Raw genomic sequence first — 27,485 nt, 5'->3', positions numbered from 1 at the left:
AGGGCTGGGATGTCAGTGGTTGAGGCACCCCTGGGTTCAATCCCCAGTACCAAAAATTTTTTAAAAATTAAAAACCATATACATTAACTTTTCTTCTTTATTTCACTAAAATCCATTGATCTACCTTGCACTTTGGATTCTTCTCATTTATTTTGTAACGTCATGCATTAGCCATTTGGGAAGTACCAGCTGAGTTGACATATTTCACTAAACAATAAAATCATCATCATCAATATCATTGATCTTAAGTATCATGAAACTGAAATTCACAATGGTAGATATAAGTTTCCTGAAATTACATTTTTCAACTTTTTTTTTTTTTTTTTTGCCTTGATGAGGCTCAAACCCAAGGCCTCAAGCATGCCAGGCAAGTGCTCTACCATGAAGCTACATCGCAGCCCCAGAAAACTAATTTTATATTGTCAAAACAATACTAGCATTCTTTTCCTTAAAGTGACAAGTTCAATTGGTTGTTTTAGGGGGAAAAAAAATGTCAAAGTCTGTGGCCTTTTAATGCAAACTTCAGCTCCCAACCGAGGTAACAGTGCCGGTGATTTTACTTGGACAACCCCAGAACTTCAGTACACAACATAGAATGTTCACTGAAATCATAAGAAGGTATGCACTCAAGTGCTGGAATAAAATGAATTTTTACTGCTTCCTTAGGGACATTCTGAAGAGAAACTAGCCACTTTTTTTCCTGACATGCAATTTTACCCTCCACTGTTTTTGCATTATCTATGCAAAGGTTCACAACATAAGTAACAGCTTACATTTGGGAATGTCAGTGGCCACTGTGAAATTCTAACCCCAATGTAGAACCACACATTATCTAATTGTGGTCTCTCTACCATCTCCTTTGAGAATGTTTTATGAACTTATTCTCCACTTTAGCCGCAGGGATGTCATGGAAGTCGTGATGAGCTCTTTTCATTGCATCCTGTGAGGTGAACGGTGGTTCTGATTTTTTGTCATATTGCTGAGGATGTTTGTTACATTGCTGAGAAGTTTGTCACCTGGTTAAGATGTGTTGGTCAGCATCACTGCCTTAAAGTTACTCATTTTCTCCGTGACTAATTAACGTGTCATAGTGAGGTAGCTGAGACTATGTAAGTACCTCATTCCTCACTGAGCATGGAAACTTGGAATAACCTGATGCTGGCTGGTTCTTCACTTCATACCCACAGCCCCAAATCCTGCATTCTAAAAAAGACGAAAGCACTTCTCAGCTCAGTGTCCTGTCCATGATTTTCTTGTAAATTTGCAGTTCTTCAAGTCTGATGAAAACAAGAGTCCATTGTTATGGTGGACAACCCTTGGATGTCAACGTTAATGTCAAGCTGAGCCTCTTAAGGCTCTAAAGTCCTGAATGTGGCATCCCTGTCCCAGCACACAGCAGGAAGCTTCATGAGGTGGTCTCTGCCTGGACTCATTCAAATAAGGCTGCAGAGAATCCAATAGTTCCAATTGTAGTCAATCAAGACCATTTAATTTGTCTCTACTGTGCTCCTTCTGCAGACAGGCCCTACACCTCCACCCCACTCCTGCCACATACCCCAACAACCCTTCTCCCTGCCACCTTATTTAAATTGTAGCAAAAAACACAAGACAAAGATTTACTACCTTAATGTTTCTTAAATATACAATTACTGGTATTAAATGATCTAACCAAGCAGTCCAAAATTTCTGCCCTTAGTCTTGCCTTTATGGTCCATTTTTTTTTTCCTGAGTCTATAACCACAAATTCAGGTAACAAGCAGGGAACACTAAGAATGCACACAGATACAAAAACATTTAAAATCTGAACACAGAACATGGTTCTGCCCTGGCAGCTACCTTGGGAATGGAGGCAGGTTGAGGGAGGGAGAAGCAGCTGCTCTCTGCCAGAATCCCTGCTGCAGCCTGAGATCAGACTTGGGAGAGGATCCCAGGGTTCTGGTAAGTAAACTGCTAGAGTCTTCAGAAGACACTGGTGCCGTATCTGAATCATCCTGAGACTAAGATCTTTTGCCTCCGCCGGGCTGCACAGTGCACAGTGCATGGGTGAGTGCTAGAAATACATCAATTTGTCATGTACCGGTAATGTCAGTAACTGAGGATGCGCGGGCCTTGTAGGGCTCAGGGGCAAAGGCCTGCCCAGCATGCAGGAAGCCATGGGTTCCTTTCCCAGCACCATAAAAACAGACTTCTCTTTACTTCCCCTCTGTCCAGCATGATGGCCAACCCTTCAGATGCAGAGGCAAGGAGCAGCAGAAGAAATGCAGTCACTAGCCCGGGACATGTGGTGTGGCACCCAGCTCCTCTGCTTCTGGTCACAACCCCAGAAGAGTCACTGAACTCAGAAAGCAAAGCTGTCATGGACACTAAAGGAGGCAGCATGTGACTCAAGATGCACACAAACCATGCAGGATGCTTTCTTCATCTGGAGATGGCATTCTAAAACACATCCGCACACAGTACAATAGGGACAGGGCAGTTGGAGTCTGGGTAAGCGTGCCTCTGGGGAGAGCAGTAACCACGAGGGCAGCCTGCACTCAGTTCTGTCTCAGAACAGGTAACTCCAACACCACCCAACTATGGACCAGGGACTACCTTATCACATCTCTGCCACAAGTTTGCTAGTCTTTTTGCTTTTTAAATTTATTTTATTTATATTTTTTAATGATACCAGGGATTGAACCCAGGAGCACTCAACCAAAAAGCTACATCCTGAACCCTTTTTATTTTGAGACAGGGCCTCACTAAGTTGCTGAAGCTGGTCTTGAACTTGCAATACTTTGGCTTCAGCCTGCCAAGCCACTGGAATTACAGGTGTGCACCACTGTGCCTGGCTTGCTAGTCTTCAAATGAAGCTCTCCCATTTCCAAACTTGGTGAATTTGGCCAAATTACTGAAAATTTCCAAACCCTAATTACCTCAAAGTTTCCAAACCCTGTAGAACGGGGTTGGAAGGGTAATGTTAATTCTTTATAGGATTGATTTAAATATGCAGTTACCTGATCATGAAAGGGCCTGGCACATTGCTGCCTCATGTTATGCTATCCCTGGAGCTGCCAACATCAGCACCTATCATATAACTACAACCTTCAGTAGCAGCTGCAGATCTCCTCTTTGCCCTGCAAACCCTGGTTTTCTACACATTTTAAAAATCAATTTTATTGCTGGGCACAGAGGTGCACGCCTGTAATCCCAGCAGCTTTGGAGGCTGAGGCAGGAGCCAGCCTCAGTAAAAGCTGGTTGTTAAGCAACTCAGTGAGACCCTGTCTCTAAATAAAATACAAAAAGGGCTGGGGGTGTGCTCGGTGGTCCAGTGCCTGGGAGTTCAATCTCTGGTACACCCCAAAAATCAATTTTATTGAGATAAAACTTACATATAACAGACTGGACCCATTTAAAGGTGTTGTTCCATGAGTTTGACAAATGAACAGTGGGAACCAACAGGGCCAAGAGAAGATGGCTCTAGTGATTCCCAGATCAAGCTGACCAGTCCCTCCTCACCCAGCCAGACAACCCCTGACAGGTCTGGATCTGTTTTCTGAGACAATGCAGTCCCATGGTCTGTGCTGTTTCTCACTCCCTGTACAAGACTTACCCTCCTGCTGGCTGTGTCCCAAGCCAGGTGTTATCAGAATTCCATTCTATTCAACACCATTTGCTCATTCATTCACACATCCTTATGTCTGTGTCTATTCCTGTTTCAGAACAGTGTTACACATACATCTACATGTTCCTGAAGGGACATATTTTCAATTCCCTTGGGGAAATACAGTGGACTTGATGGTCATACAGTTAACTGTTTAATATTTCGAGAACCTGCCAAACTAGTTTCCAAGCAGATGAGCCATTTTACAGCCCACCACCAATGTCAGTTCTAACCCCCCCTTCCTCCACCCCCCACTTCATCTGATTCTCCTTGGCCATGACACTGGATGTGAAGTGCTAGCTCCTCCTGGTTTTGATTTTCATTTCCCTATGCTGAGCATCTTGTCATGTGTCTACTGACCACTCATGTATTCATTTGTGAAGCATGTGAAAATATTCTGCAGTTTCTAATTGGATTGTTAAAACGTTATTCTCCTTTGGGTACAACAGAGAAACTCAAAGGAAAGAAGAAAACAATGCAGGTGGCATATATTGGAGTAGCAGGTGAACACTCTGTACTCATCTTCATAACTGTCATAATCTCGCCCTTTGGCCTCAGCTGCCCAAAGAGCTGGTGGGAAGGCCATATCAGAGAAGACATTACATATGCTAATAAAGAAATCTTACAGCAAACAGGCTCCCCTTCCTCACCAATCTCAAATTCCTATGGAGGGAACAAATATTAAATCATATTTGAAAATCTGAGCAAGCTTGAAACTGAGGTCAAATAGCTATTGGAACTTAAGGAAATGACTAAAAGACTCCTCTCTGGCCCAATCTGGTAAAATGCTTCAGGCATAGGTAAAAATGAGAGCGACCAGGTATTCTGGGGGGTGGGGGGGTGCAGTGTTAAACAGGGTACATACAGAACCCAAGAACTAACAACCAGGTCCAGGAGAATCTGAGACCATAAGAGAAAGGGACAGGCATTCAACGCTCATCAAGGCTCCTGGCCTGATGAGCCTGTGCAGAGCTGTGCTGCTACTGTGGGAGGGCATCCACCTCTGCTTCCCACTAAGTGGGCAGAAAGGACAGCCAGCTCAGGCCTCAGTCTCCAGCAGGAGGCCTCCTTTCCTGGCTGGCCCTCTCGTCTCCTGCATGTGCATTCCTGCCAGCTTGGTTTCTGCTTTCTGGGAGAGCCAGCACACCTGCACCTGAGAGCTCACCAGTTAGCAGTTCTGGAGGCCTGGTACTCGGCTTTGGCTGCCGTCTCTGAAGACCAACTGCAGTCACCCAAGTGGTTTCCAGCCTCAAGTCCTCTTGTTTGGGCACCATATCAACTCTGGCTCCTGTGACCACCTGCCACACTTCATCTTCCCCTATGGTCTCAGAATTCATTTTCCCAAATAATTTGTTTATTGTTGGTAAAGAGAAATTAAGGTGTAAACAGCCTTAGTATATTCAGTCATTGCTTCGATCAATGGATATGTGGTTTTAGAGAGAAAGGGGGAGGTGCTGTCACCAGAGACCCAGCCCTCATTAATGCTTCATTACTAGAGAATGAGGCTCCAATTTCTGAGCATTAGGAACTGCACACAAGGTCACATCAAACACAGCCACCACCATTTTCTTTTTTCTTTTCTTTTTTTTTTTTGGCCATGGTCTTGTCATTTCTGAAAAAAAGCATTTCCTAGAATTAACTGCGATGGGAACACACTGCTATACCCAGAGGTCCTTCTCAACCCCACTCTGGACCCTCCAGTTGATAGAACATGGCTGTCAGGCAAAAAAAACAGCCCAAGAGACAAGTCAATTGGGTTGTTTTCTTAAGTTATAGAGCTCTTTACATTTGGGATAGAAGTCTTTGTCAGATGTATGTATTGTGACATACTCATGGGTCAGCTTTGTATATTATTTTTTATTCAGCATCCAATTACTTGCATTATGTTAAAAAAAATTCACTGTTAGATTTTTCTCACTCATTTAGCTCCTACTAACTGTTCAGAGCAGTCATTTCCAAGTGGAGAGGTTCTCACTCCAGCTCTCCACTGACCCGTGGGCAGCATGACTTCCTGTTCCCAAGATCTCACAGCAGAACTTGCCTGTTGCCACCAACACCAGTGAGCTTGTAGACACCAGATATTGAGGATGAAGGTGGCCAGCAGGATGCCAAAAACTGCTCCCATCAATGGGCCCCTGCTCAGTCTCCACCTTCTCCTGCTTCCACAGGTTTTTGATGGTCTTGCAGTTCTGGGGATTAAACCCAGGGTTGCCTTACCATGGAGCTACACCCAGCCCTTTTAATTCTGAGACAAGGTCTAAGTTGTAAGGCTGGCCTCAAATGTTCAATCCTCCTGCCTCCAGAGTCTCTGGGATTACAGGCATGTGCCACAACACCCAGTGTATTTGTAATTTTTTTTGTACTAAGGATTGAAGCCACGGGTACTTAACCACTGAACTACCTTCCCAATCCTTTTTAATATTTTTATTTAGAGACAGGGTCTCACTGAATTGCTAAGCACCTTGCTAAGTTCCCAGTCCTTCTGCCTTAGCCTCCCCAGCAGCTAGGATTGGTGTGTGCCACCACACCAAGCCTAACCAGTACTTTTTAAAGAGCTAAAGTTATTTCCATTCTGGGGATGAAACCCAGGGCTTCATGCATGCTAGGAACCGAACCCAGCTCTACCTTAACTACATCCCCATCCCTTTTTTAAATTTTTGAGAGAGGGCCTTGCTAAGTTGCCCAGGCTGGCCTTGAACTTGTGATCCTCCTCCTCCAGTCTCATGAGTTGCTGGGATTACATGGTGTGCCACTGTGCCTGGCTGTTTTTTGGGTTGTTTTTTTTTTTAGTTTTCTTCTATGTAAAACTTGTGATTTTGGTGCTGAGAAATCTTCCCCTACACTATTATCATAAGTATTTTTCCTAGATACCTTCACTGTCAGCTTTCATATTCAGCTCTGTGATGCATTCCAAGTTACTTCTTCTATGTACCTTGAAGTAAGGGGAGTCTTTCTCTGCCCCCATTCAAATACCTAGTTATTTCAGCAGCATTCATTGAAAACTCGTTCCTACACCAAATTATTTGGACACTTTATTCAAAACTGGAGAATCTAGGTGTAGACTGGTTTCTAAACTTCGCATCTTACTGACTTACTTACATACCCAGGCTGATGCCAATAATACACAGTACTACTAACATAGTTCTGTGGTAAAGCTGTGAAATCAGATAGTGCAGCCCTCATATTTGGGGGTTTTGTTGTTGTTCACTCATTTTGGCAGGACTATCTTGAACCAGGTTTCTGCAAGTGCTAGGCAGCACTCCACTCTTCATTTTCAAACAGGGTCTCCAAAGTTGCTCAAGCTGGTCTTGGATCAGCTTTTTTCTTCTTCAGAAATTCTTTTGTTTTTCTAGGCCCTTCTCATTGCCATTTAAATTTTTGATTACTTTGTCAATTTCCATATGAATGCCTCTAAATCTAAAAAGACTATCTGTGGAGCACCACCACACTGAGCTTCCAAACCTTGGCTATGACAGAGACACTCTTCTTTTATGTGGTGCTGGGACTGAGCCCAGGCCCTGCATGGCTAGGCAGGTGCTTCATAGGAGGGCAGCTGGCTGTGCCCCTGCACTTCCCATGCTCACCGTCTGCCTGCCATCTTCTGGCAGCATCCCTCACTAACTGCAGACTGCGCCTGCTCCCTGGGCCCCCTAACCTGCATGCCTCTGCTGTGGTACGTGGACTGAGAGCCGGCTTCCTTTCCTGTGGCCTTGATAAAGTTCCTCATCAAGATTACTCGCAAACATGAGTTTCTGAAGAGAAAAAAAAAATTATATCACTGAGGGGACTGTTTTCCTGATTCTAAAACTAGCTTATGTTCCTCAAGGAGACTTTGTCAAGAATAGAAAAGTAAATTTAAAAGTAGAATGAAAGAAAGAAGAGCAAACTCCAGTTCTCCCAGCAGGAAGGTAAACTTTCCACACACTGGTCGGTCAGGGTGGCACCCTCTGCTGTCTAAGGAGGCGTTCACTTAAGCAGCTGTGCTCGCTCCATGCTGACCCTGCTCGAGCTTTCTTCACAGTGTGTGGCAGCACTGACACTTTCTGATGCAGTCAGACTTCTGGTACATGACATGCCACACCATGGTTATGCCATGTATAACTGTTCTGCTATTGGGCACTTCTTATTATTTTGCAAATAATGCACTGTTGTAAGCAACACTTCAGCTAGATACCTGTCAGGTGCTGTCAGCAGAACTACCCACAGCCCTCACAAATGCACCTACCAGGTGTGGCTTGCATGTCATGTCAGTCCACACAACAGCCCTCTGAAGCAGGTATTAGTAGTATCCTCCTTGAAAGGTTAAGGAACACCAGTCACAGGTATCAGAAAACCCAAGGCCCACTTAAAGGGCTATCTGACATTCCTGTGAAGAACTACAGCCGTAATGAAAACCTCGGACAGGAGCACACTGCGTGTGAACAGCATGGGGAAATGAGCAGCCCTGGATCTGACTGGCTCTGCCACCACTGATGTTCTCCCCACTTTATCACAAAGCACAAGTTATGAGGGGCTATGCTCCTTTACAAGACTCTGATTCCAGCCACCATCCTAGTTCTTCCCAAGAGAGATCACAACCTACTTGTCTCTGCAATGTTATCATTCAGCCATCTGAGCATCGCCTGTGCTATAAAATAGCAAACCATGGTCAGTCCCCACTGCTAACTGAGAAGCACACAGCGACACTGAAGCCAAGGCAACTGTTGCTTAGGAGCAGCACTGCAATAGGAAAATGTGTGTCACAGTAAACTGCAGATGTACTCATGGAGGTGGCAGCAAGGGGAGGTTTTTAAAGGCAAAAACAAGGACACCATGTATTTTGAAAGTTGACTGGCCATAACCATGAACAGCAAGGTGACATCACTCCAAGGCTGAACACAGCCTCTGGGCAGGCATCCCCGTGAAGGGCCATCTGTGTGAAGCCTCGTGGCCTCTGAGTGCACGTGTGGCTCTCTGAGCATCTTATCAAAGTCACTACCAGGCAATCATGCATGATAGCTCTTCCTTCACAACCTCGTGGCTTTATTTTTTTATTAGGGTTGACGCAAGCTACTTCACTTTGATTTTGACACTTTTCACAACACACAAAGATTCATTTATAGAATGAAACAGAAAATTAAAGCAGATCCTATTCCTGAATCTTTTTTGGGTAATGGACTTACCAGAGAATCTGAAAATTGGGGTCTTCCCCCTAGAAGACCTCTGTACCAACAAAACAATTTTGCATACAATATTAAAAGCTGTTACTGATCCTCAGGAATTAAACCATAATCCCAGTAATTGTCAGTAACTTTCACAGGTAAATTCTGACTTAGGCAAAAGGGAAAAGCATGTGTGAGTGGAACTCTATGGCCCCAGAAAATTTAGAATCAATAGGAACCTTGGTCAGCAGGTGGTTGTCAGGACCTGAGAAACCAGGAAGCAACAAGCACATGTAAATTAGGTGACAAGTAACATTCAGTGGGGGAATATATTAACAATCACGGTAATAGTGACAAAGAATTTGGCACACGTGAGGCCCTCTTCTAAGCTGTCACACTCACTCTCAAACACTCACCTCGAAGATCCAAGGTACGTGCTCCCCTCATCTCTAGCTTGCTGGGAGGCTGTCTGCACTTCAGGTAGACAGAAGCCAAGCAGATGCCCACGAACACCAGCTAGTCAGGGAAAGAGGTGGGATTTCACCCTGGGCATTCCAGCTGGAGTACATGCCCTCAGGCAATAAGTCTCCTCTACAAAGGGAAAGGATTCAGCAGTGCTGGGTTGTCTGGTGCACACATGTGCTCTGAATATTGCCCAGGTTCCTGCTCCTGATCCAATGGTGACCCTCCCTTAAGTATCCAAATGCCCAACGATCCTCTAAGTCTCCACATGCAGAGAACTGCTGCATTTTAAAATGCTTAGGAACATTCAGCACCTTTTTGCAAAGAGTGGAACTCTAAGGCCCCAAACAATTTAGAATCAATAGGAACCTTGGCCAGCAGGTGGTCCTCAAGCTTCCTGGATACTGAAGAAACTAGATGTCCTTTCTGAGCACTTTAAGATGTCTTAACAATTATTTCAGCAACACTGAATAGACTATAAAGCTCAAATCCCATAAACTAACACGTCAGTTTTTCCCATTTACCAAGACTTTCTCATCTTTCCACTGAATTCTTGCCCTCGTGGAACTGTATTTAAAAATGAGTTATCACCAGTAGTATAAATGTGTTCTTTACTGTTTGACATGAGAGGCATTTTCCTTGCTGCTAACCAAAGTGTGGCCTAGCCAAGACGTCAACCTCAGAAGTGCCACTGAGCAGCACCTGGCCAAGGGAGTGCGTCTTGCCAGCTTGATGCAGCAGCCCAGCTGTTCTCGTTCTCAGCAAGACACTCCCCACACAGGTACCCTCGTCTCTTCTCCTTCTGAGGACAGCAATGAGGCTGGATCATCCCCAACCACCACCCTCACAGCTCCTCCTCAGGCTAGCACTTTCAGTTGGTCAATAATGCTTCAGAAAATTGGACTTGTGTACTGAAATGAAATTAGTGGATTTTCCTACTCCAGGACCTTTTTAGGGGGGTACTGGGTATGGAATCTAGGAATGCTCTGCTGCACCCCAACCTTTTTAAAGTTATTATTTATTCTGAGACAGGGTTGCACTGTTGCTGAGCTTGGTCTTGAACTTGCAATCCTTCTGCCTCAGCCTCCAGAGTAGCTGAGATCACAGGACTGGCCACCATACCTGACTCCACATATGTCCAAGTGCAGAGCTTCTCTCCAGGTGTTCTGCAAAGCTTTGGGTGAAGGATGCCCTACAGTGACCACACCAGCCCTTGCTTCCTAGTACGCCTTGTCTGGAATGCAGGTGAGAGCAGGGCTTCCTGCAAGCTCAGCCCCACACTGATGGCAGGTAAAGAACTGCTCCCCAGTATGCCCTACCTGATGGACAACACAGGGGGAGTCCTGGCTGAGGGCAAGGCCACACCGCTGACACCTATAGGTCTCCTCTCCGGCGTGGGTCTTCTGGTGCTTCACAAGGTCATTCTTGCGGATGAAGGCCTTCCCACACTGGCAGCACTCGTAGGGCTTCTCCCCAGTGTGGATTCTCTGGTGCACGATGAGGGCAGAGCTTTGGCTGAAGGACTTTCCACAGTCGTGACACTCGTAAGGCTTCTCTCCAGTATGGGTCCTCTGATGTGAGAAGAGATGCGAGCTGCGACCAAAGCACTTCCCACAGTCCTTACATTCGAAAGGCTTGAGGCCAGTGTGGATCCGGTGGTGCACCACTAAGTGGGACCTCTGGCTGTAGGACTTCCCACACTCACTACACTCGTAGGGCCGCACTCGGACATGAGTTCTCTGGTGCAGAATGAGGTGCGTGCTCTGTCGGAAGGCCTTCCCACATTCGGGGCATTCGTAGGGCTTCTCTCCTGTATGTGTCCTTTGGTGCCGAATGAGCCTGGAACTGTGGACAAAGGATTTTCCACACTGACCGCATGTGTACAGTTTGTCCCCAGTGTGTGTCCTCTGGTGGGTGACCAGATGGGAGAACCAGCTGAAGGACTTTCCACACTCTTTACACTCATAGGGCTCCTCGCCAGTGTGCGTCTTCTGGTGCCCAACAAGGTGGGAACTCCGGCTGAAGGACTTTCCACACTCTTTACATTCAAAGGGTTTCTCTCCAGTGTGAATGAGCTGGTGTCTGGTAAGATTGGAGCGCCAGCTGAAGAACTTTCCACACTCCTTACACTCATAGGGCTTCTCCCTGTGTGTGCCCGGAGACACGTGGAGGGATGCTCCGGGATCAAGAGAGCTGCTGCCAGCAGGGCACTTGCAGGGTTGGCCTCCTGTGTGAGCTCTCGCACACTCAATCAGGTGGATGTTTTTGCAGAAGGCCTGGCCACACTCTCCACTGTCACCCACGCAGTGCCCCTGATGCCCCCTAAATGCCAGGTCATGTTTCATGCTTCTCTCATCTGAGCCCCGTGTGTGGAAATACTCCCTCAGCACCAGCTGAGCAGGAAGGAGACAGCTGCCCTCATACTTACCACTCTCACAGACCCTGCCTGGAGGAAAGACTTTCTTTGGGGTGAAGGCCACTTGCCTCAAATGTCTGTCTTGATTCTCCTGATACTTGCCCAATGGGTCTTCACATTTCCACATGTCTTCCAATGACAGATACCAGAGATCCTTCCTTGCCATTCCTTCTACTTTAATGCCACAGGGTTTTTTATCTTGAGAAATGTTCTTACTGGAAACAGGTGATTTCATTTCAACATTAGTATCCAAATCTGAAAGAAATGAAAAGCTCTCTTCAATTAAAGTGCTCAGGTTAGGAATGGTGGGGAGTACACGGAGTCGGAAGCCGTAGGAGTATAGAGCTGCCTTCAGGGTCACGCGGGAGAGAGGAGGTGGGTGAGCAGCCAAGCGCCACGCCACGCACACAGAAGAAACACCACATGAAGGGGAGGTGCAGCTGGTGCACAACCACTGGGACCAAGATGCAGCAGTGGCAGGAAGAGGAAAATGCCTGACGGGGTGCCCCACACTGCTAAGCTTCCCCTTCACAGGGCATGAATCCTGTGCAAGCACGGTCTCAGGGCAACAGCACTTGGAGGTGGCAAAGCCTTGGGAAGCCTCATAGAAGGTCTTGAGGTCATGGTGTACCCTGGAGGGGACAGGGGGACTCGGGTCTCTTCCTGCTGAAGTGGGGCTCTGTTAACCGTTTGCTCCTGCCACAGAGTACCATTCCCCAGAGACAAGACATCATGGGCCTGCCTGGCTATAGATTGGAACCTTCACAACTGTAATTAACTATCTCAAGTGGGTTTTTTTGGTTGGGGGTCTGGGTATTGAACCCAGGAGCATTTTACCATGGAGCCACATCCCTAGCCACTTCCATTTTTTGAGACAGGTGCTCACTAAGTTGCTGAAGCCGACTTGAACTTGCAATTCTCCTGGCCTCAGACTCCCAAATCACTGGGATTACAGGCATGAGCCACTACACCCAACCTCAGGTACTCTTCTATAGTGACAGAAAAATAACACAGACATCAAGATTAACAATTTATATATGATAATCACTAAAGAAAACTAACTCAAGTCTTTCCCATCATCTCCTAGACTTTCTGCCTACCTGCTGTCTATTGATATTAACACAAATTATTTCCCCTATTTAAGTGTGACATTTGTCAATACCTTTTAGGTAAAATGTTTGGTTCCAAATCTAAAAAACAAAACACACTACTTATACAATTCCACTTCTTACACAAATAAGGAGGAACTGTACCCCCTAAGGAGATATGGTTAAGTCCTGATGCCCAATAATTCGGAATGTGGCCTTACTTGGAAATAGGACCACTGTAGATGGAAGCAGTTAAATGAGGCAGTACTGTAGTACATTGGCTCCTAATTCAATATGACTGGTGAGCTTATAAAATAAAAGACCCAGAAACAGACGTGAGTGGCCACCACATGGAGTGGTTCACCACAAGCTTGGGAGCCCCTGGCTGTGAGGCGCTAGAAGAGGCAGGAAGAACCCTCTCCTAAAGGTCTGAAATGCCCCCAATGGCACCTTGATTTTGAACTTTTAAGCCTCCAGAACCATAAGAAGTAAAGTTCAATTTTAAATCACCTAGTTTCTGGTTCAATTTGTGCATCTCTTATCCAAAATCCTTAAGACTCAAAAGTATTTTGAATTTTGGATTTTTTCATATGTTAGAATATCCACACATACATAACAAAATATTTTGGGGATGGGACTATGCCTAAAAACAAAAGTCACTTATGTTTCATATATACCTTACACACACAGCCTGAAGACAATTATACATACATAGGTACATAGATAGATCTATACATATATACATATTTTATATAAATCTATATATATGTATACATATATATGTATGTGAGTATGTATGTATGTGTGTATATGTGTGTGTATATGTGTATATGTGTGTGTGTGTGTGTGTATACACAGGGGCACTTAACCACTAAGCCATATTCTCAACCTTTTTATTTTTTTACTATGAGACAGGGTCTCACTAAATTGCTTAGGGCTTTGCTAAGTTGCTGAAGATGGCTTTGAACTTGCAATCCTCCTGCCTCAGCCTTCTGAACCAATAAATTACAGGTGTGTGCCACAGTGCCTAGCACACAATATTTTTAATAATGTTGTGCATGAAACAAAGTTTGAACACTGAACCATCAGAAAACAAAGGTGTCCGAGAAGCCAAAGCAGGAGTATATCCAAGTTCAAGGTCAGCCTGGGAAACTTAGCAAGACCCTACCTTGAAATGAAACATAAAAGGGCTGGGGACATTGGGACTGAGGTTGTGGCTCATTGGTAGCATGCTTGCCTAGCATGCATGAGGCACTAGGTTCAATTCTCAGCACCACATACAAGTAAACAAAATAAAGGTCCATCAACAACTAAAAAAAAAAAATTTAAGTAAAAGGGCTGGGGCTGGAGAAGGGAAGGGAAGGAAGAGAGAAAGCAGGGAAGTAAGCACAGATGACTGTCTCCACACCCTGGGGACACCTATGGCTGCCTGGCACTACCACTGTCTTGAGTGAATCTGTGCTACAGCAATCATTTTCTTACACTTATTCACATGTAAGGACTTAAGAGTGAAAAATACAACATGTCAATAACACGGTAAAAAAGAACAAAAACAAAAAGGTGCAGGCGCAGTGCATATGGCGGCCGCCTACAAAACTCCCTGGAAAACGTTCCACACCAATCTCTGTTCCCTACTACCAGCACTTGCTCTGCTCATTCTTCAGTGATCTACAGCACTACGGACTCAAGGCGAGGCTGGAGTGATGCAGTCACATTTAGGGAAAGGACATAGCACAAACACTGTTTCTGAGGAGTCTCAGCAAGACAAGCAGCTCGATTACCAAGGAAGCACTAAGGCTTGCAAGAAACCAGTGCAGCTTCCCCAAGGTGACTTGAGCCACTGGAGCAAAATCCTTATGAAATCAATCAGAAATACATTCCTGGCAATCCATGCCTTTTTATTGGCATAACAATGGCCTGGCAAGAAACCGGCTCCTTTAAAACAGGGAGTACTAGAGCTTTCCTCACTTGCAGCAGGTCTGCAGAGAGCTGGGCAAGCTGCTCATCAGCACATCCCAGCCTTGGTTCTGTTGGTTCCTGGGTTCTGCGGGGGCTTCTCATGGGGATAGTAGCATGACAGACTTGTTCTGGCATCAGGATAGTGACAGCTTCCACCAGTGCCAACCTTGGCCAACTCTTCTGTGAATGTCCCCCTGCTTGGGCATCAGTAGATGCTTTATCACTGCCAATCTTTAAAATATATAGCTATCTTTTCTTAATTTCTGCAACCAACCATGAATATCCAGTTCCCCTGGATTTTCAGTTTACTGAGTTGAGCACACTGTCATGTGGCATATGCTCACTGATACTGATCATCTTTTGGATTCTTCTGATATACTGCAGACATTTTAATTTTTAGTTCATGCATTTTAAGTTTTCTTTCTATTTTTCAAGGTTTTTCCTTCTTTTCATCACTTCCAGCATGGCGTTCACCAGTCTATCCTTCTGACCCTTCAGGTCATTCCAACAACGTATTTTTCTGTAATATGTTTCACATTTGAACTGCTGTTCAGTTTCTCAGGCAGCACCTTTTGTGCTACAGAAAGACACAAATGCTTGGGGGGCTAGGGATACAGCTCAGTTGGTACAGAGCTTGAGTTGCATGCAGTAGGCCCTGGGTTCAAAATGAAGAAGAAGAAAGAAAAAAAAAGGAGGAGGAAGAAGAAAGAAGAAAAAAGGAGGAGGAAGAAAGAGAGAAAGGAAGAAGAAAGGAGGAGGAGGAGAAGGAAGAAGAAGGAAGAAGAAGAAGAAGGAGGAGGAGGAGGAGGAGGAGGAGGAGGAGGAGGAGGAGGAGGAGGAGGAGGAGGAGAGAAGAAGAAGAAGAAGAAGAAGAAGAAGAAGAAGAAGAAGAAGAAGAAGAAGAAGAAGAAGAAGAAGAAGCAACAGCAGCAGCAAGAAGAAGAAGCAAGAAGGAAGGAGGAGGAGGAGGGAGAATAGACAGTGGAAAGATACAAATGCTTACACTTTTTCTTATCACCATTATCAACAGGGGCATCTGCAGGCCTTTCGGACATCTTAAGTCCTTTACACCACAGTCCAGAGAGTAAAGAAGACATAGAGTATACAATGGGCACAGATCTTGGCCTCATGTGGGGAACTGGAAACCTGCCATTCATTATCCAGAAAACACACATCTTATTGCACTCTTTGAGCACGCTTGTGTAAGGAACACAGGCACACCTAGAAAAGGTATACCACAGCTGAGTGGGCTGGGAGTCTTTGCTTCCCTTGGGGACTGAAAAATTGTATCACATTCCTTCATATTGACAACAACATGCAGTACACCAAGTAACTCTACACTTTTGACATCATGTCAGTGCTCAGAAAGTCTGGGTTTTATCAGGTGGGTGCAATGTGCATACCTGTAATCCTACCTAATTGCTGAGACAGGACGAATACAAGTTCGAGGTCTGTTGAGAGCCACGGCCCAGTCAGAATGACGCCTGGCATTTGCCAGAGAGAATGTTTGAAAGGTGACCAGTGAACCATTGAGATGATGATTTGAATTAAGCTGTATATAATTGCTGTGATGCTGGATTGATTGTATTGTATATTTGACCTTTACTGGCAATAGGGCGGCTCTTGATGCCTCTGGCTCCCACTACTTTGGAGAGCCCACTACTTTGGAGATCTCGAGGGGATTCCTGGAGACTTCCGCATTGGTTGGGGAAGTGCTGGAGGAGGGATTTCTGGTGGGTGGCCTTCACGGGGTACGGGCAATAAAGGAGTTCCTGTTTTGAACCTACAAGTGCCTCGTGGCGGCTCGGTTATTTTGTGCCCAGCCAGACTGTGGCAGAGGTCAGACTGGACAACTAATTGAGACCCTGTCTCAAAATTTAAAAAGGGCCAGGGATGTACCTAGGTGGTAGAGCACCCCTGGGTTTAATCCCCAGGACTGCGGGGAGAAAAAGAGTTTCAGGTTTTAAGAGTAGTTTGGATCTCAACTTTCCAGATTAGATGCTCAACTTGTACTTTTTCATGGCAGCTTTAGGAAACAAACACAAGTAACATGATCTCTGTGCCCAGCCAGTTCCCTGGGTGACTTCTTTTTAAACGCCCACTCCAATATCCTCATTTTCATGACCATTAGCGTTCCTAGTTTCTATTCTGCCCTGATGATTCTTGGTCCCCTTTCCATTACCCTCAGAGAATCTCACAGTGGCTTTTCAAACTACAAATAGCAACTGCAAGACTCTAAAATGGACATTGATGTGAAGGGGCTGCACACTGGTAAAGAAGAGTCTGAGTGTGGTGTCTGAGCACAAGCGGGGTGCTCTCCATCACCAGTGTCCTAGAAACCCTGACTTACCAGGAAACACTGTTACGCAAATACATCACCACCAAACTGCAGCACCTGTCAGTCAACATTTCTAAAGCATCGTTCATTACACTAATGGTTTTGATGATGAAGTTCATTAAGTCTTGTAGATTTATTTAAATTCCATGTGTTTGATAACATGGAGTTTCAATATTTCATTTGACAACAAATTATCAATAGACATCTAAATTATTTTATCAACAAATATCTAAACTGCTCAATCTAGTTAATGACTGATATTTTTGGAAACTTGTCAGTTAACATCTAGGAAAACTTGCTGAATGAATGAACACAAAATAAAAGAAATAAGAAAAGGAAGCAAGAAAATAGAAAAAGCTTTCCTCCCAGGCCCAAAGCAGTTGACTGATCAAGTTCTTACAAGTGAGCCAAAGCAATCCTCAGTGAGAAAAGTGAAGCAGAAGGCATCATAATACCAGACCTTAAATTATACTACAGAAACAAAAACAGCATGGTATTGGCACCAAAACAAACATGAAGACCAATGGAACAGAATAGAAGACATAAGAGACAAACCCACATAAATATAGTCATTTCTCATACTAGACAAGGTCCTATAAACACACATTGGAGAAAAGATATCCTCTTCAACAAATAGTGCTGGGGAAATGGGAAATCCACAGGTAACAGAATGAAATTGAATCTTTTATATCTCACCCTGCACAAAACTCAACTCTGCGTGAATCAAGGACCTAGGCTTTAGACCAGAGACCCCCGTTCCTACTAGAAGAAAAAGCAGGCCCAAATTTCCATTATGTTGACTTAGGAACTGAATTCCTCAATGAGACTCCTAAAGCACAAGAAGTAAAATCAGGAATCAATAAATGGGATGGTATCAAACTTAAAAGCTTCTTCACAGCAAAGGAAACAAACTAGAACATGAAGAGAGAGCCAACAGAATAGGAGAAAATCTTTGCCATCTGTACATCAGAGCATTAATCTCCATGATATATAAAGAACTCAAAAAACACACATAACTCAATCAATGAATTCATAGGACTCGTAAGACTCAAATATTGAGGCATCGGAAATGCCTTCCAGGTGTGCACATCAGGTACTGGTGAAGAGGTGGAGAAACAGTTCTTTCCAATGTGACAGGAATCTAATGGGACTGGGAAATTAATGTCCCCTGAGAGCCCACGTAGAGCCCCTTGCATGTGAGCTGGCCCTCTGCGTGGCGAGAAGCACTGTACTTGCAGCATGATTCTGACAGCAACATGTGAGATGCACTGAGCTCAGAGCTCAGAAAAAGGACCACTGACTGAGAACACGGGGGTGGGGAGCTGGGAGACAACTTCCTATTTTTTAACTCAGAAGGCCAATTTCTCAGAAATACACAGGGAATTGGGAAAATAAATTACCTTTGGAAGCTACACAACAATTTTCATTTTAGGGATACTAACATTAAAATGAAATATGAGTAAGTTGAAAAACATTAAATACGGAGCTATAGTGGGAAAAGTGGTCCAAGAACAGCACTTCTGGAATGGAGGGAGCCAAGGCAGCAGGAGCCTGCGAGCCTCCGGAGCAGCTTACAAATGACTGGAAACAAATGCTCAGAACACTGGCAGGGGACAGTTCCACTGGCCAGCTCACAGAGAAGAGCTGAGCTCTGTGGAGGGACCACAGGAAAAAAGAAAGAGTTAGGGAGATGAAAAACTTACCCCATGGTAAGTGGAGCTCATGGTAATAATCCCCAAACAGGAGCAGGGCTGAGCAAGGTGTGCCACAGGAAGACAGTCTTAGTGAAGCAGTCAGACACTGATAGACCCAACCTGATCTTTTATTAAAATTGGGTGCCATCTTGCCACAAAGCCATGAAAAGATAATTTCGGCTTTACTATAAATTACTGCAAATTCTGAACCTGCTTGGAATGCCTGCCCGTGCCTTGAACTCACCCATGCCTGGCTCTCTGACCAGATAGCAGCCCTCTCTGAAACTTTAGTGACACCTCACAAATCTTGGCCTTCCCTGGCCAGACAATGACCCTCTCTGAGGCTCTAAGGGTCCTCATAAATTCTGATGTTGGGGCCAGCAAAGAAAAATTTAAACTACCATTAGTGTGATGCTTGTCAGAGTTCTGTTATCTGTAACCCACCTTTGTGTAACTTTCTGGGCTATAAAGCTGGGCAACAAGAAAGCTGCAGTGCTGTCTTGTTCCCACCGTTTTGGGAGGGAGAGGCAGCCCGGCCGGTCAAGATAATAAGCTTGCTTTAATTTGATTTTAATTGGAGTCAGTGGTCTTTTCTTGCATCCTGGTCTAACAACACCTTGGTCTCTGCAAGCCAACGCAAGCCTGCCAGGAATGCAGAACAACTGGAGGCAGGAGACTTTAGCACTCTCTCAGAAAGGAGGACCTATAAGGAGAACCTGAGCCTGTCTCCAGGCTGTGCCCCCTCAGGCCATGTGGACATTACTGTGGCAGCTCCTGCCTGGTGCTCACCTGGACACAACTCTTGAACTGCCCTCTCCACCAGCCAGGGATCTTCCCCTTTCTCCAACTGCAGGATCACCTCTGGTTTAGGAAGCTGGTGCCCTGTTCAGGGAAAGAGCAAGGCCCAAGTAAGCACAGGAGAGCTCTAAAGTAGACAGAGAAGAACTCGAGTTAAACCCACCCCAACTCTTCCACAGCACTGGGGCTACAAGGAGTTAGCAAAAGAAATATGCATTTTTTTAAATTTAGCAATTTTTCCCCACAAAAGTGGGATATAAAAACCCTACTCGATGCCCCAAAGGAAGCGGGTAACTGAACCCAAGCCTACAGGGTCTTAGTCACTAAGCAATGAAAAGCCAAAATCACCACAGTGAGTAGTTTTCAAGCACAGGTTAGTCTTACCCAATGACACCAAGTTCTCATAGTTCTCCAACATCACATCTTTGTATATGACCTGCTGAGCTGGGTCTAGCAGCTGCCACTCCTCTCTAGTGAAGTCCACAAGCACATCCTTGAAGGTCACCAGTGTCTACAAAATCAAACAAATTGCACTGAGCCAGATTAATACATTTGCCCTCCCTTTGGATCCTGGCAAAGGGAGGCTGCCTGCACTGAGTAGGGAGAGGATGGACCAACTCGCTCTAGGAGCTAGCAGTATTTATTTTGAGGTATCTGGGTCAAGTCTCCCAAGGAATGGATCTTAGGTAGTTACTATCCAAAAGCAAAGTCTGTGTCATGCTTTAGATTAGAAACAAACATTTTTATTTAAAACAACTATGGAAGGGAAAATCAGACACCAGAAGTTAACCCGTTTATACCTAAATTCAAGGCAAGAAAATAGGGGGGAAAAGTAGAGGTCGAGCACACTGCATAGCTCAAGAGGCACATCACTCAAGCCATGTTTCATGACCCCAAATAATCACCCAGAACATTTTCCCTCAACACTGATAGGCATAAAAAAGGAGAAGAAAGTCATCCTTTAGTAGTAGCAAAACAATTTAATGAAGGAAACAAGATATACAAACGTAAGGACTGTACTAGCTTCATCAAAAAGAAGTGTTGATTATATGTAGAAAAACTATCTATTTGGAGCTTGGCACAGCAGCACACACCTGCAATTCTAGCAGCTCGAGAAGCTGAGGCAGGAGGATCTCAAGTTCAAAGTCAGCCTCAGTCATTTAGTGAGGCTCTAAGCAACTTAGTGAGACCCTGACTCAAAATAAAAATAAAAAGGTCTGAGGATGTGCTTAGTGGTTAAACTTCTCTGGGTTCAATCCCTGTTACCAAAGGGGACAAAAAATCTACTTGAATGAAGAATATATGCCTGTTTTTAAATGCTGAAAGAAATGTCAAAACAAGATTTTTTTTTTCTTTTGGTGTTACTGAGGATAGAATCCAGGGTTTCACACATGCTAGGCAAGTGCTCTGCCACTGAGCTACACTCCCAGTTCTTTTTGTAAATTTTTCTCTTGATATAAGGTCTTGCTAAGTTGCACAGGCTGGCGCTGAACTTGTGATCCTCCAGCCTCAGCCTTCTGAGTGTGGGATCACAGGAATGTGCCACTGTGCCTGGCTAAGCCAGAATTTTTTCATCTAATGGAAATATCTTTCAGAAATGCCAAGAAATATACATTTTGAAATGAAGTAAAACCAACAAAGTTTGTTGTCAGAAGATCTGCCCTAAAAGATGTGCTACAAGATATTCTTCAGGCAAAAAGTGAATAACGCTGAAGAGAAAACTGAAATTTTAGAAATGAAGGATGAACCATAAAAACAGTAGATATCTGGGTGTCATGGGTTTCTTTCTTTTTTAATATTTTTTTTTAGTTGTAGTTGAACACAATACCTTTATTTTATTTATTTATTTTTTCATATGGTGCTGAGGATCAAACCCAGCAACTCCCATGTGCTAGGCAAGCTCTATACCTCTGAGCCACAACCCCAGCCCAGTGTTGTGGGTTTCTTCCCTTAAACTCAAAAATATATGGGATATAGAGGAAGGAGCACATATAACAATAATGCACATTTCCAAAAGCTAGAAGAAAGGATTTTCAAAGTTTTCACTATAAAGAAATTATAAGTGTTTCAGGAGATAAATATGTTTAAGTTCACTTAAACATTACACAATATATATGTGAATTGAATATTATATGGTACCAATTAATATGTACAAGTTTTATGTACTGGTTTAAAAACTATTTTAAAAACATTAAACTTATAATTATAAAAAAGTATATATATGGTAGTTGAAAGCAAAGCTGCAACATTTTCCGGTGGGGTTTTTCAACATATGTAAGGACACAAACACACATGCACACACACCCAATATGAACTCAAAGGGAGGAAAATCAAGGGATGCATGTGTTTAAAAGGCTTCCAGATTTTAGTTGAAGCGGTAAAAATTAAGTCTAGATTATAAAATATTAGGTATGTACATTCTATTCTCTACAACAACCTTTTAAAAATACAAAAATGCAATGTTAAAGAGTCAAAATATAAATAAAAATGAAATACTAAAAAACACCCATGTAAAGGCAGCATGGGGGTGAGATTGGGGAATATGCAGAAAACACAAAGACACATTTAAATTCAAGTGCATTAATATCAACATTCAGGGGCTGGGGCTGGGGCTCAGTGGTAGAGCGCTCACCTAGCACATATGAGGCACTGGGCTAGATCCTTAGCACCACATAAAAATAAATAAATAAAATAAATGTGTTGTGTCCATCTACAACTAAAAAAAAAGAAAATTTCTTTTTAAACTCAACAGTAGGGGCTGAGGATGTAGCTCAGTGGTAGAGCACTTGCCTCACATGCATGAGGCCCTGGGTTCAATCCTCAACACCATGTAAAAGTAAATAAATAAAAATAAAGATATTGTGTCCATCTGTAACTAAAAAATATATACATTTTGTAAAAACTCAACAGTAAGTAAACAGACTAGTTAAAAACTGAGCAGAAAAAATTAAAACTTTTCACCAAAAATGGTAAATACTCATATGAAAAGATGACCAAGGGTTGTGGCTCAGTGGCAGACCACTTGCCTAGCATGTGTGAGGCACTGAGTTCGATTCTCAGCACCACGTATCAATAAATAAAATAAAGGTCCATTGACAACTAAAAAAAAATTTTTTTAAATGTCCAAGGTCATATTCATCAGGGAAATGGAAACTAAAACCATAGCAAGACAGCAGACACCTATTAGGAAGGGTAAAATTTCAAACCAAACACCAATGAGGATGTAGAGTGACTGCTGCTCTCCACTGTGGAATGGAAAATGCCTCACTTTGGGAAAATGCTGCTCACATTTTCTCAAGTTAAAGTTACTTGCAGCACATAGCCAATGTCATCTGGCTGTCACTCTAACAGAATACATGGGTAATCAACAACAAAAAGGTTTGTTTGGGCTCCCACTTCTGGAGGTCTTAGGCCATGCCAGTTGGCCCTGGGGCAGCACCATGCATTGTGGTGGGAATGTGTGGCAGTGGGGACCTATTCACATTATGGCCAGGTAAGTGCAAGGAAGAGAGGGCCAGAGACAGAGGCCCACAATCCCCTGAGAGGGGCTACCCCAATGCCTTGGGACCTACAGGCCTACAGGCCCCTCCTCTTAAAAGTGCAACTGCCCCCAACACACCAAGCCAGAGAACAAGTCAACACAGGGCCTCTGGGAACACTTAATCTGCCATTCTCTTGGCTAAATACTAGGATAATGAAAACAGGCTCACACCAAAACCTACATGCGAATGTATAAAAACCGGTAAAGGGCTTTATTGAAAGCTGCTCCAAACTGGAATTAACCTAAATGTCCTTCAATAGAGAATATAAAAACAATGTTTATGCCCTTCTTCTCTGACGTATCAAACTACTTTTTCTACTATTGTATATCTGTGGAAATTTCCATAATAAGCAAGGGAAAGCCAAGCATGGTGGCACACACCTGTAATCCCAGTGGCTTGGGGGCTCTAAGACAGGAGGATCATGAGTTCAAAGGCAGCCTCAGCAAAAGCAAGGTGTTAAGCAACTTAGTGAGACCCTGCCTCGAAATAAAATACAAAACAGGGCTGGGAATGTGGTTCAGTAGTCTAGTACCCCTGAGTTCAATCCCCAGTACCAAAAGAGAGAGAGGAAGAGAGAGAGGGAGGGAGGGAGGGAGGGAGGGAGGGGGAGGGGAAAAGATCAAGCCATAGTGATTTCTAATTAACTCACTTTTCAGCAACACAGCCTAGCTTCTCATTCTCAGCAGCACAATTGACATGCAAGCCCCTCAGCACAATCAGCTTGCCAGTTACTGACCTGTGTCTGTTCTGCAGGGCCTTTCCTGAGGGCCTGCAGCGACAGGCACAAGGTCCACACTGCCCACTCTCCCCTCAGAGTTCTTCAAAGAGGCCATGCTTTCTCAAAACTCTGGGTACTCAACAAATCCACTTCCTTCACTTCCTTCATGCTTAGGCGGATAATCATAAATGACTTTTTTTTTTTTTTTGTAGTTGTAAATGGACAGAATGCCTTTATTTATTTATTTTTATGTGGTGCTGAGGATCAAAACCAGTGCCTCACACATGCTAGGTAAGTGCTCTGCCACTGAGCCACAGCTCCAGCCCCATAAATCATTCTTAATGTCTTGGTGTGAATGTCATTTCAGCAAGTTTTCTCCTGAACCTTAAAATTATTTAAATCTCCTTGTGTTCTATGCATACACCAAACTCCTGCCCAGAGCATTTACTGCGCAAGGAACATCTGTTCTGCTCCTGACTGCTCCCCAGATCACCTGTCTACGCCCACATAAAGGATGCAACCAGGCTGCTCTGCTCCTAGACGGTGCATCCCCCTGAGCACTCTGTGCTGTGCCTTGGTAGAGTTTTCTCTCTTTGATAATTACCTGTGCTGCCCTAAGATCCTTCAAACAGGAAATCCCCACGGATGAATTCACACAACCAGCATCACACCAGAACAGCCAGGACCAAGGAAGCCTGTGTGAGGCACCAACACTCTACTTCTTCTGTGGGTTTAATGACTGGTGTGGATGAAAGAGCATTCCACCAACTGGGTCCAATTCCAGCCCAGCTGTTCCACTTGTGTTTGTTTTGTATTAAAGGAAACAAACCTACATCTATAAACAAAGCAGACAAAACACTCCTGGCCTCCTGGATGCAAACTCCTACGCCCCTGGGCAGAGGGCATCAGAACCTTGGTGTAGAGGGGTTCCCAACTGGGCAACAAGGAAAGCAGCCCAACATACCTGGGACCAGGCAGGCAGCAATGCGGCCTCCATGCCCTCCTTGTTCTTGGCAACACTTTCCTGAGCAACAGGAGAGTCCTGAAAACCCAAGTTGGGGAAAAGAGAAACATGAGACAAGGTTGCTGACTCTTTAACTGTGCAAAGGTGTCAAAGACCTACCACACAGAAAAATAACACACAATGCCTGAAACTTCCCAAGATTACAGACAGGGTTACATAAAAGGGACCCCTTAATCTCTGGAGTACAATGCTAAAACTAATTCGGAACTGGATGGTTCTACCTACCACTACAGATCCTCTTTTGAGGTAAAAAAGCAATAAATAAACTGACCTGACATTCGCACTTTAGAAATAAGAAACAAGTCCCCTCCTGCTGGTCACAGAAGGAAGCAGAGGCCTGAAGCACCCGGAGGGAAGTGCAGCATGGACAGGAGTGCAGGCTCCAGGGAGCCAAGGGCAGCATTCGGCCCACAGCCTTCATGGAGGAGGGACAAGAAAATGAACCCTGTCACAGCCTCCAGAGGAGCACTTGGTCCTGCAGGCCCCTGAGCTAGGCCTCTGGCAACCCTGAGTAGAGGACACTGCCACGCGGAGCTGCTGGCCTGCAGAACTGTGAGCAGAGTGCTGTGTGAAGGTCACTTGGTACTTGTTACACAGTAACAAGAAACCCACATGGTCAGCTTCCTCCTAGAAGGACTTAAACCTTAAGGAGAACATCACACACATACCTAAATACCATCACCAGGCTGTTCGCTCCTCTGCTCGGGGCCAGCTCTCCATCTGCTCTCAGGTCCTTCTCCCTGAAGGCGCTCTTCAACATTCGTGGTAAGGAATCTCGTGGTTGTAAATTCTCGCAGCAATTGCTGTGACGTCTTTACTGTACCTTTGGTTTTTTTAAATAGCTTTATTGAGATGCAACTCCTATACAATATAATTCACTCATTTAAAGTTTTCAATTCAATGACTTTTGGTATATCACATAATTTTAAAAATCGCGGTAAAATACAAATGACAATTTGCCAATATAGCTGTGTTCCAGCACACAATTCAGTGGCGTTACACCCACGATGTTGTACAGCCATCACCACTAACTCCACAGCTTTTCATTACTCAAAACAGAAACTCCAATCTCTCAGGCAGTAGCTCCCCATCCTCCCTCTTCAAAGCCCCTAACAACCTTTATCTACAAATTTGTCATTCTAGATAGTTCATGAAAGTGGAATCCAACAATATTTGCCATTTTGTCCAATTTATTTCACTTAGCATGAGGTTTTCAAAGCTTGCCATATTGCAGCATGTATCAGAACTCCATTCCCGCCAGGCACAGGAGCCAAGCCTGTTATCCCAACAACTCATGAGGCTGAGACTAGAGGATCACAAGTTCAGGACCAGCGTGGGCATCTTAGTGACATCTGTCTCAAAAAGTAAAAAGGGCTGGCATGTAGCTCAGTGGTACAGCACTCCTGGGTCAATCCCCAATACTATTTATAAAAAAGAACCTCATTCCTTTTTATTGACCGAATACTACTCTGTTACACATTCCACATTACCCATTCATTTGCTGATGGACACTGGGCTGTTTACAACTTTCAGTTATTGTGAATAATGCTTCAATGGACACTGGCAGACAAGTATCAATCCGAGTTCCCCTTTTCAATTTCTTTGGGAGTATACTCAGGGTCTTCTGGTGTTGTTTAGATTTTTTTGTTGTTGTTGTTTCCTTTTTTCAGTCCTGGAGAGAGAATTCACCAAGAATGTGCTAGGTTAAGAATTCTACCACCGAATTACATCCCCAGGACTGAATCTGGTGCACTTAAACCACTGAGCTACATCTCCAGTGCTTTTTTGAGACAGGGTCTCACTAAATTGCTGAGACTGGTCTCCAACTTGTGATCCTCCTGCCTCAGCCTCCCCAAGCCCATCTTTATTTTTTTGAGATGCAGTGTTGCTAAGTTACCCAGGCTGGCCTCAAACTTGGGATCCTACTTCAGCCTCCTGAGGAGCTGTTCATGTTTTTCTTCCTTACTCTCCTCTCCTTTGGTATAATGACCACAGCCCACATTATCACTTATCAACAGGGATCTGTTCTGAGAACTGCATGTTAGGTGATCTTGTTACTGTGTGACCATCATAGACAACACCTAAGCAAACCTATGTGTAAAGCTGCTGCCAGCTTAGCCTAGCATGCCTTATATTCTTCACCTTTACAAGAAGGTATACTCTCTAAAATAAGAATTAAAAAGAACAGCAAATTCATACTTAGCAAGGTCATTTATTACCAAGTCTCATGCACTATACATCTGCACATGCTACCTGTGTGTATGGTGCTGGGGTCAAACACAGTGTGGGGCCTTGCAAAAGGAAGGCAAGTGCTCTGCCCCCAAGTCACCCCAGCCCACCTGCTGTGTCTCCAAGAGGCGCACTGTGTTGCTACCACAGTGGCACTAGGTTGTCCTATCATTAGACAACAGCCGTTTTCCAGCTCCATTGTATCACACTGTCCTATTATTCGCCATCATTGACTAAAACCTGCTTGTGGGGCACATACATGTTCACACAGTGGGCAACCAGCCATTGTCCACAGCTCAATAAAGCATTCCTTTTTTTCTTTCGGCTTCCTTTTCTTTCTGCATTTCACTTTGGACAGCTTTATTGACATGCCTTTAAACTCATCAATCATTTCTCCTACAAGTCTGATGTGTTGTAATCCATTATATTTTCC

General features: G+C 44.3%; 1 protein-coding gene and 1 pseudogene across 13 annotated transcripts in view; both read right to left on the bottom strand.

The window, feature by feature from the left end:
- Window positions 1–27,485, bottom strand: part of Znf10 (zinc finger protein 10) — a 37,627-nt gene that overhangs the window by 1,699 nt on the left and 8,443 nt on the right. The window contains exons 1-8 of one of the 13 annotated variants that reach the window (XR_013434942.1): window positions 25,095–25,443; window positions 24,764–24,841; window positions 19,924–20,050; window positions 19,531–19,623; window positions 10,566–11,917; window positions 9,201–9,300; window positions 7,299–7,395; window positions 80–1,443 (exon numbers count right to left, since the gene is read on the bottom strand). Coding sequence is in view for 7 of the 13 variants with exons in the window: in XM_078039510.1 (XP_077895636.1) it covers window positions 1,231–1,277; window positions 9,201–9,300; window positions 10,566–11,917; window positions 19,531–19,623; window positions 19,924–20,050; window positions 24,764–24,841; window positions 25,095–25,244 (1,947 nt within the window). In the remaining 6 variants the exon portion in view is untranslated. Of the gene's footprint in view, window positions 1–79; window positions 1,444–4,078; window positions 5,256–5,694; window positions 5,833–6,662; window positions 7,396–9,200; window positions 11,918–19,530; window positions 19,624–19,923; window positions 20,051–24,763; window positions 24,842–25,094; window positions 25,446–25,491; window positions 25,647–27,485 lie in introns of those variants that run through there. The other 12 variants (XR_013434943.1, XR_013434945.1, XR_013434944.1 and 9 more) reach the window with 12 other exon arrangements.
- On the bottom strand, window positions 4,018–5,253 carry LOC110599231 (diablo IAP-binding mitochondrial protein pseudogene; annotated as a pseudogene).

This window comes from Ictidomys tridecemlineatus, chromosome 2, assembly GCF_052094955.1.
Source record: "Ictidomys tridecemlineatus isolate mIctTri1 chromosome 2, mIctTri1.hap1, whole genome shotgun sequence".
NCBI lineage: Eukaryota > Metazoa > Chordata > Mammalia > Rodentia > Sciuridae > Ictidomys > Ictidomys tridecemlineatus.
The sequence above is the reverse complement of the archived record's forward strand: the minus strand, read 5'-3'. Positions and strand labels throughout refer to the sequence as shown.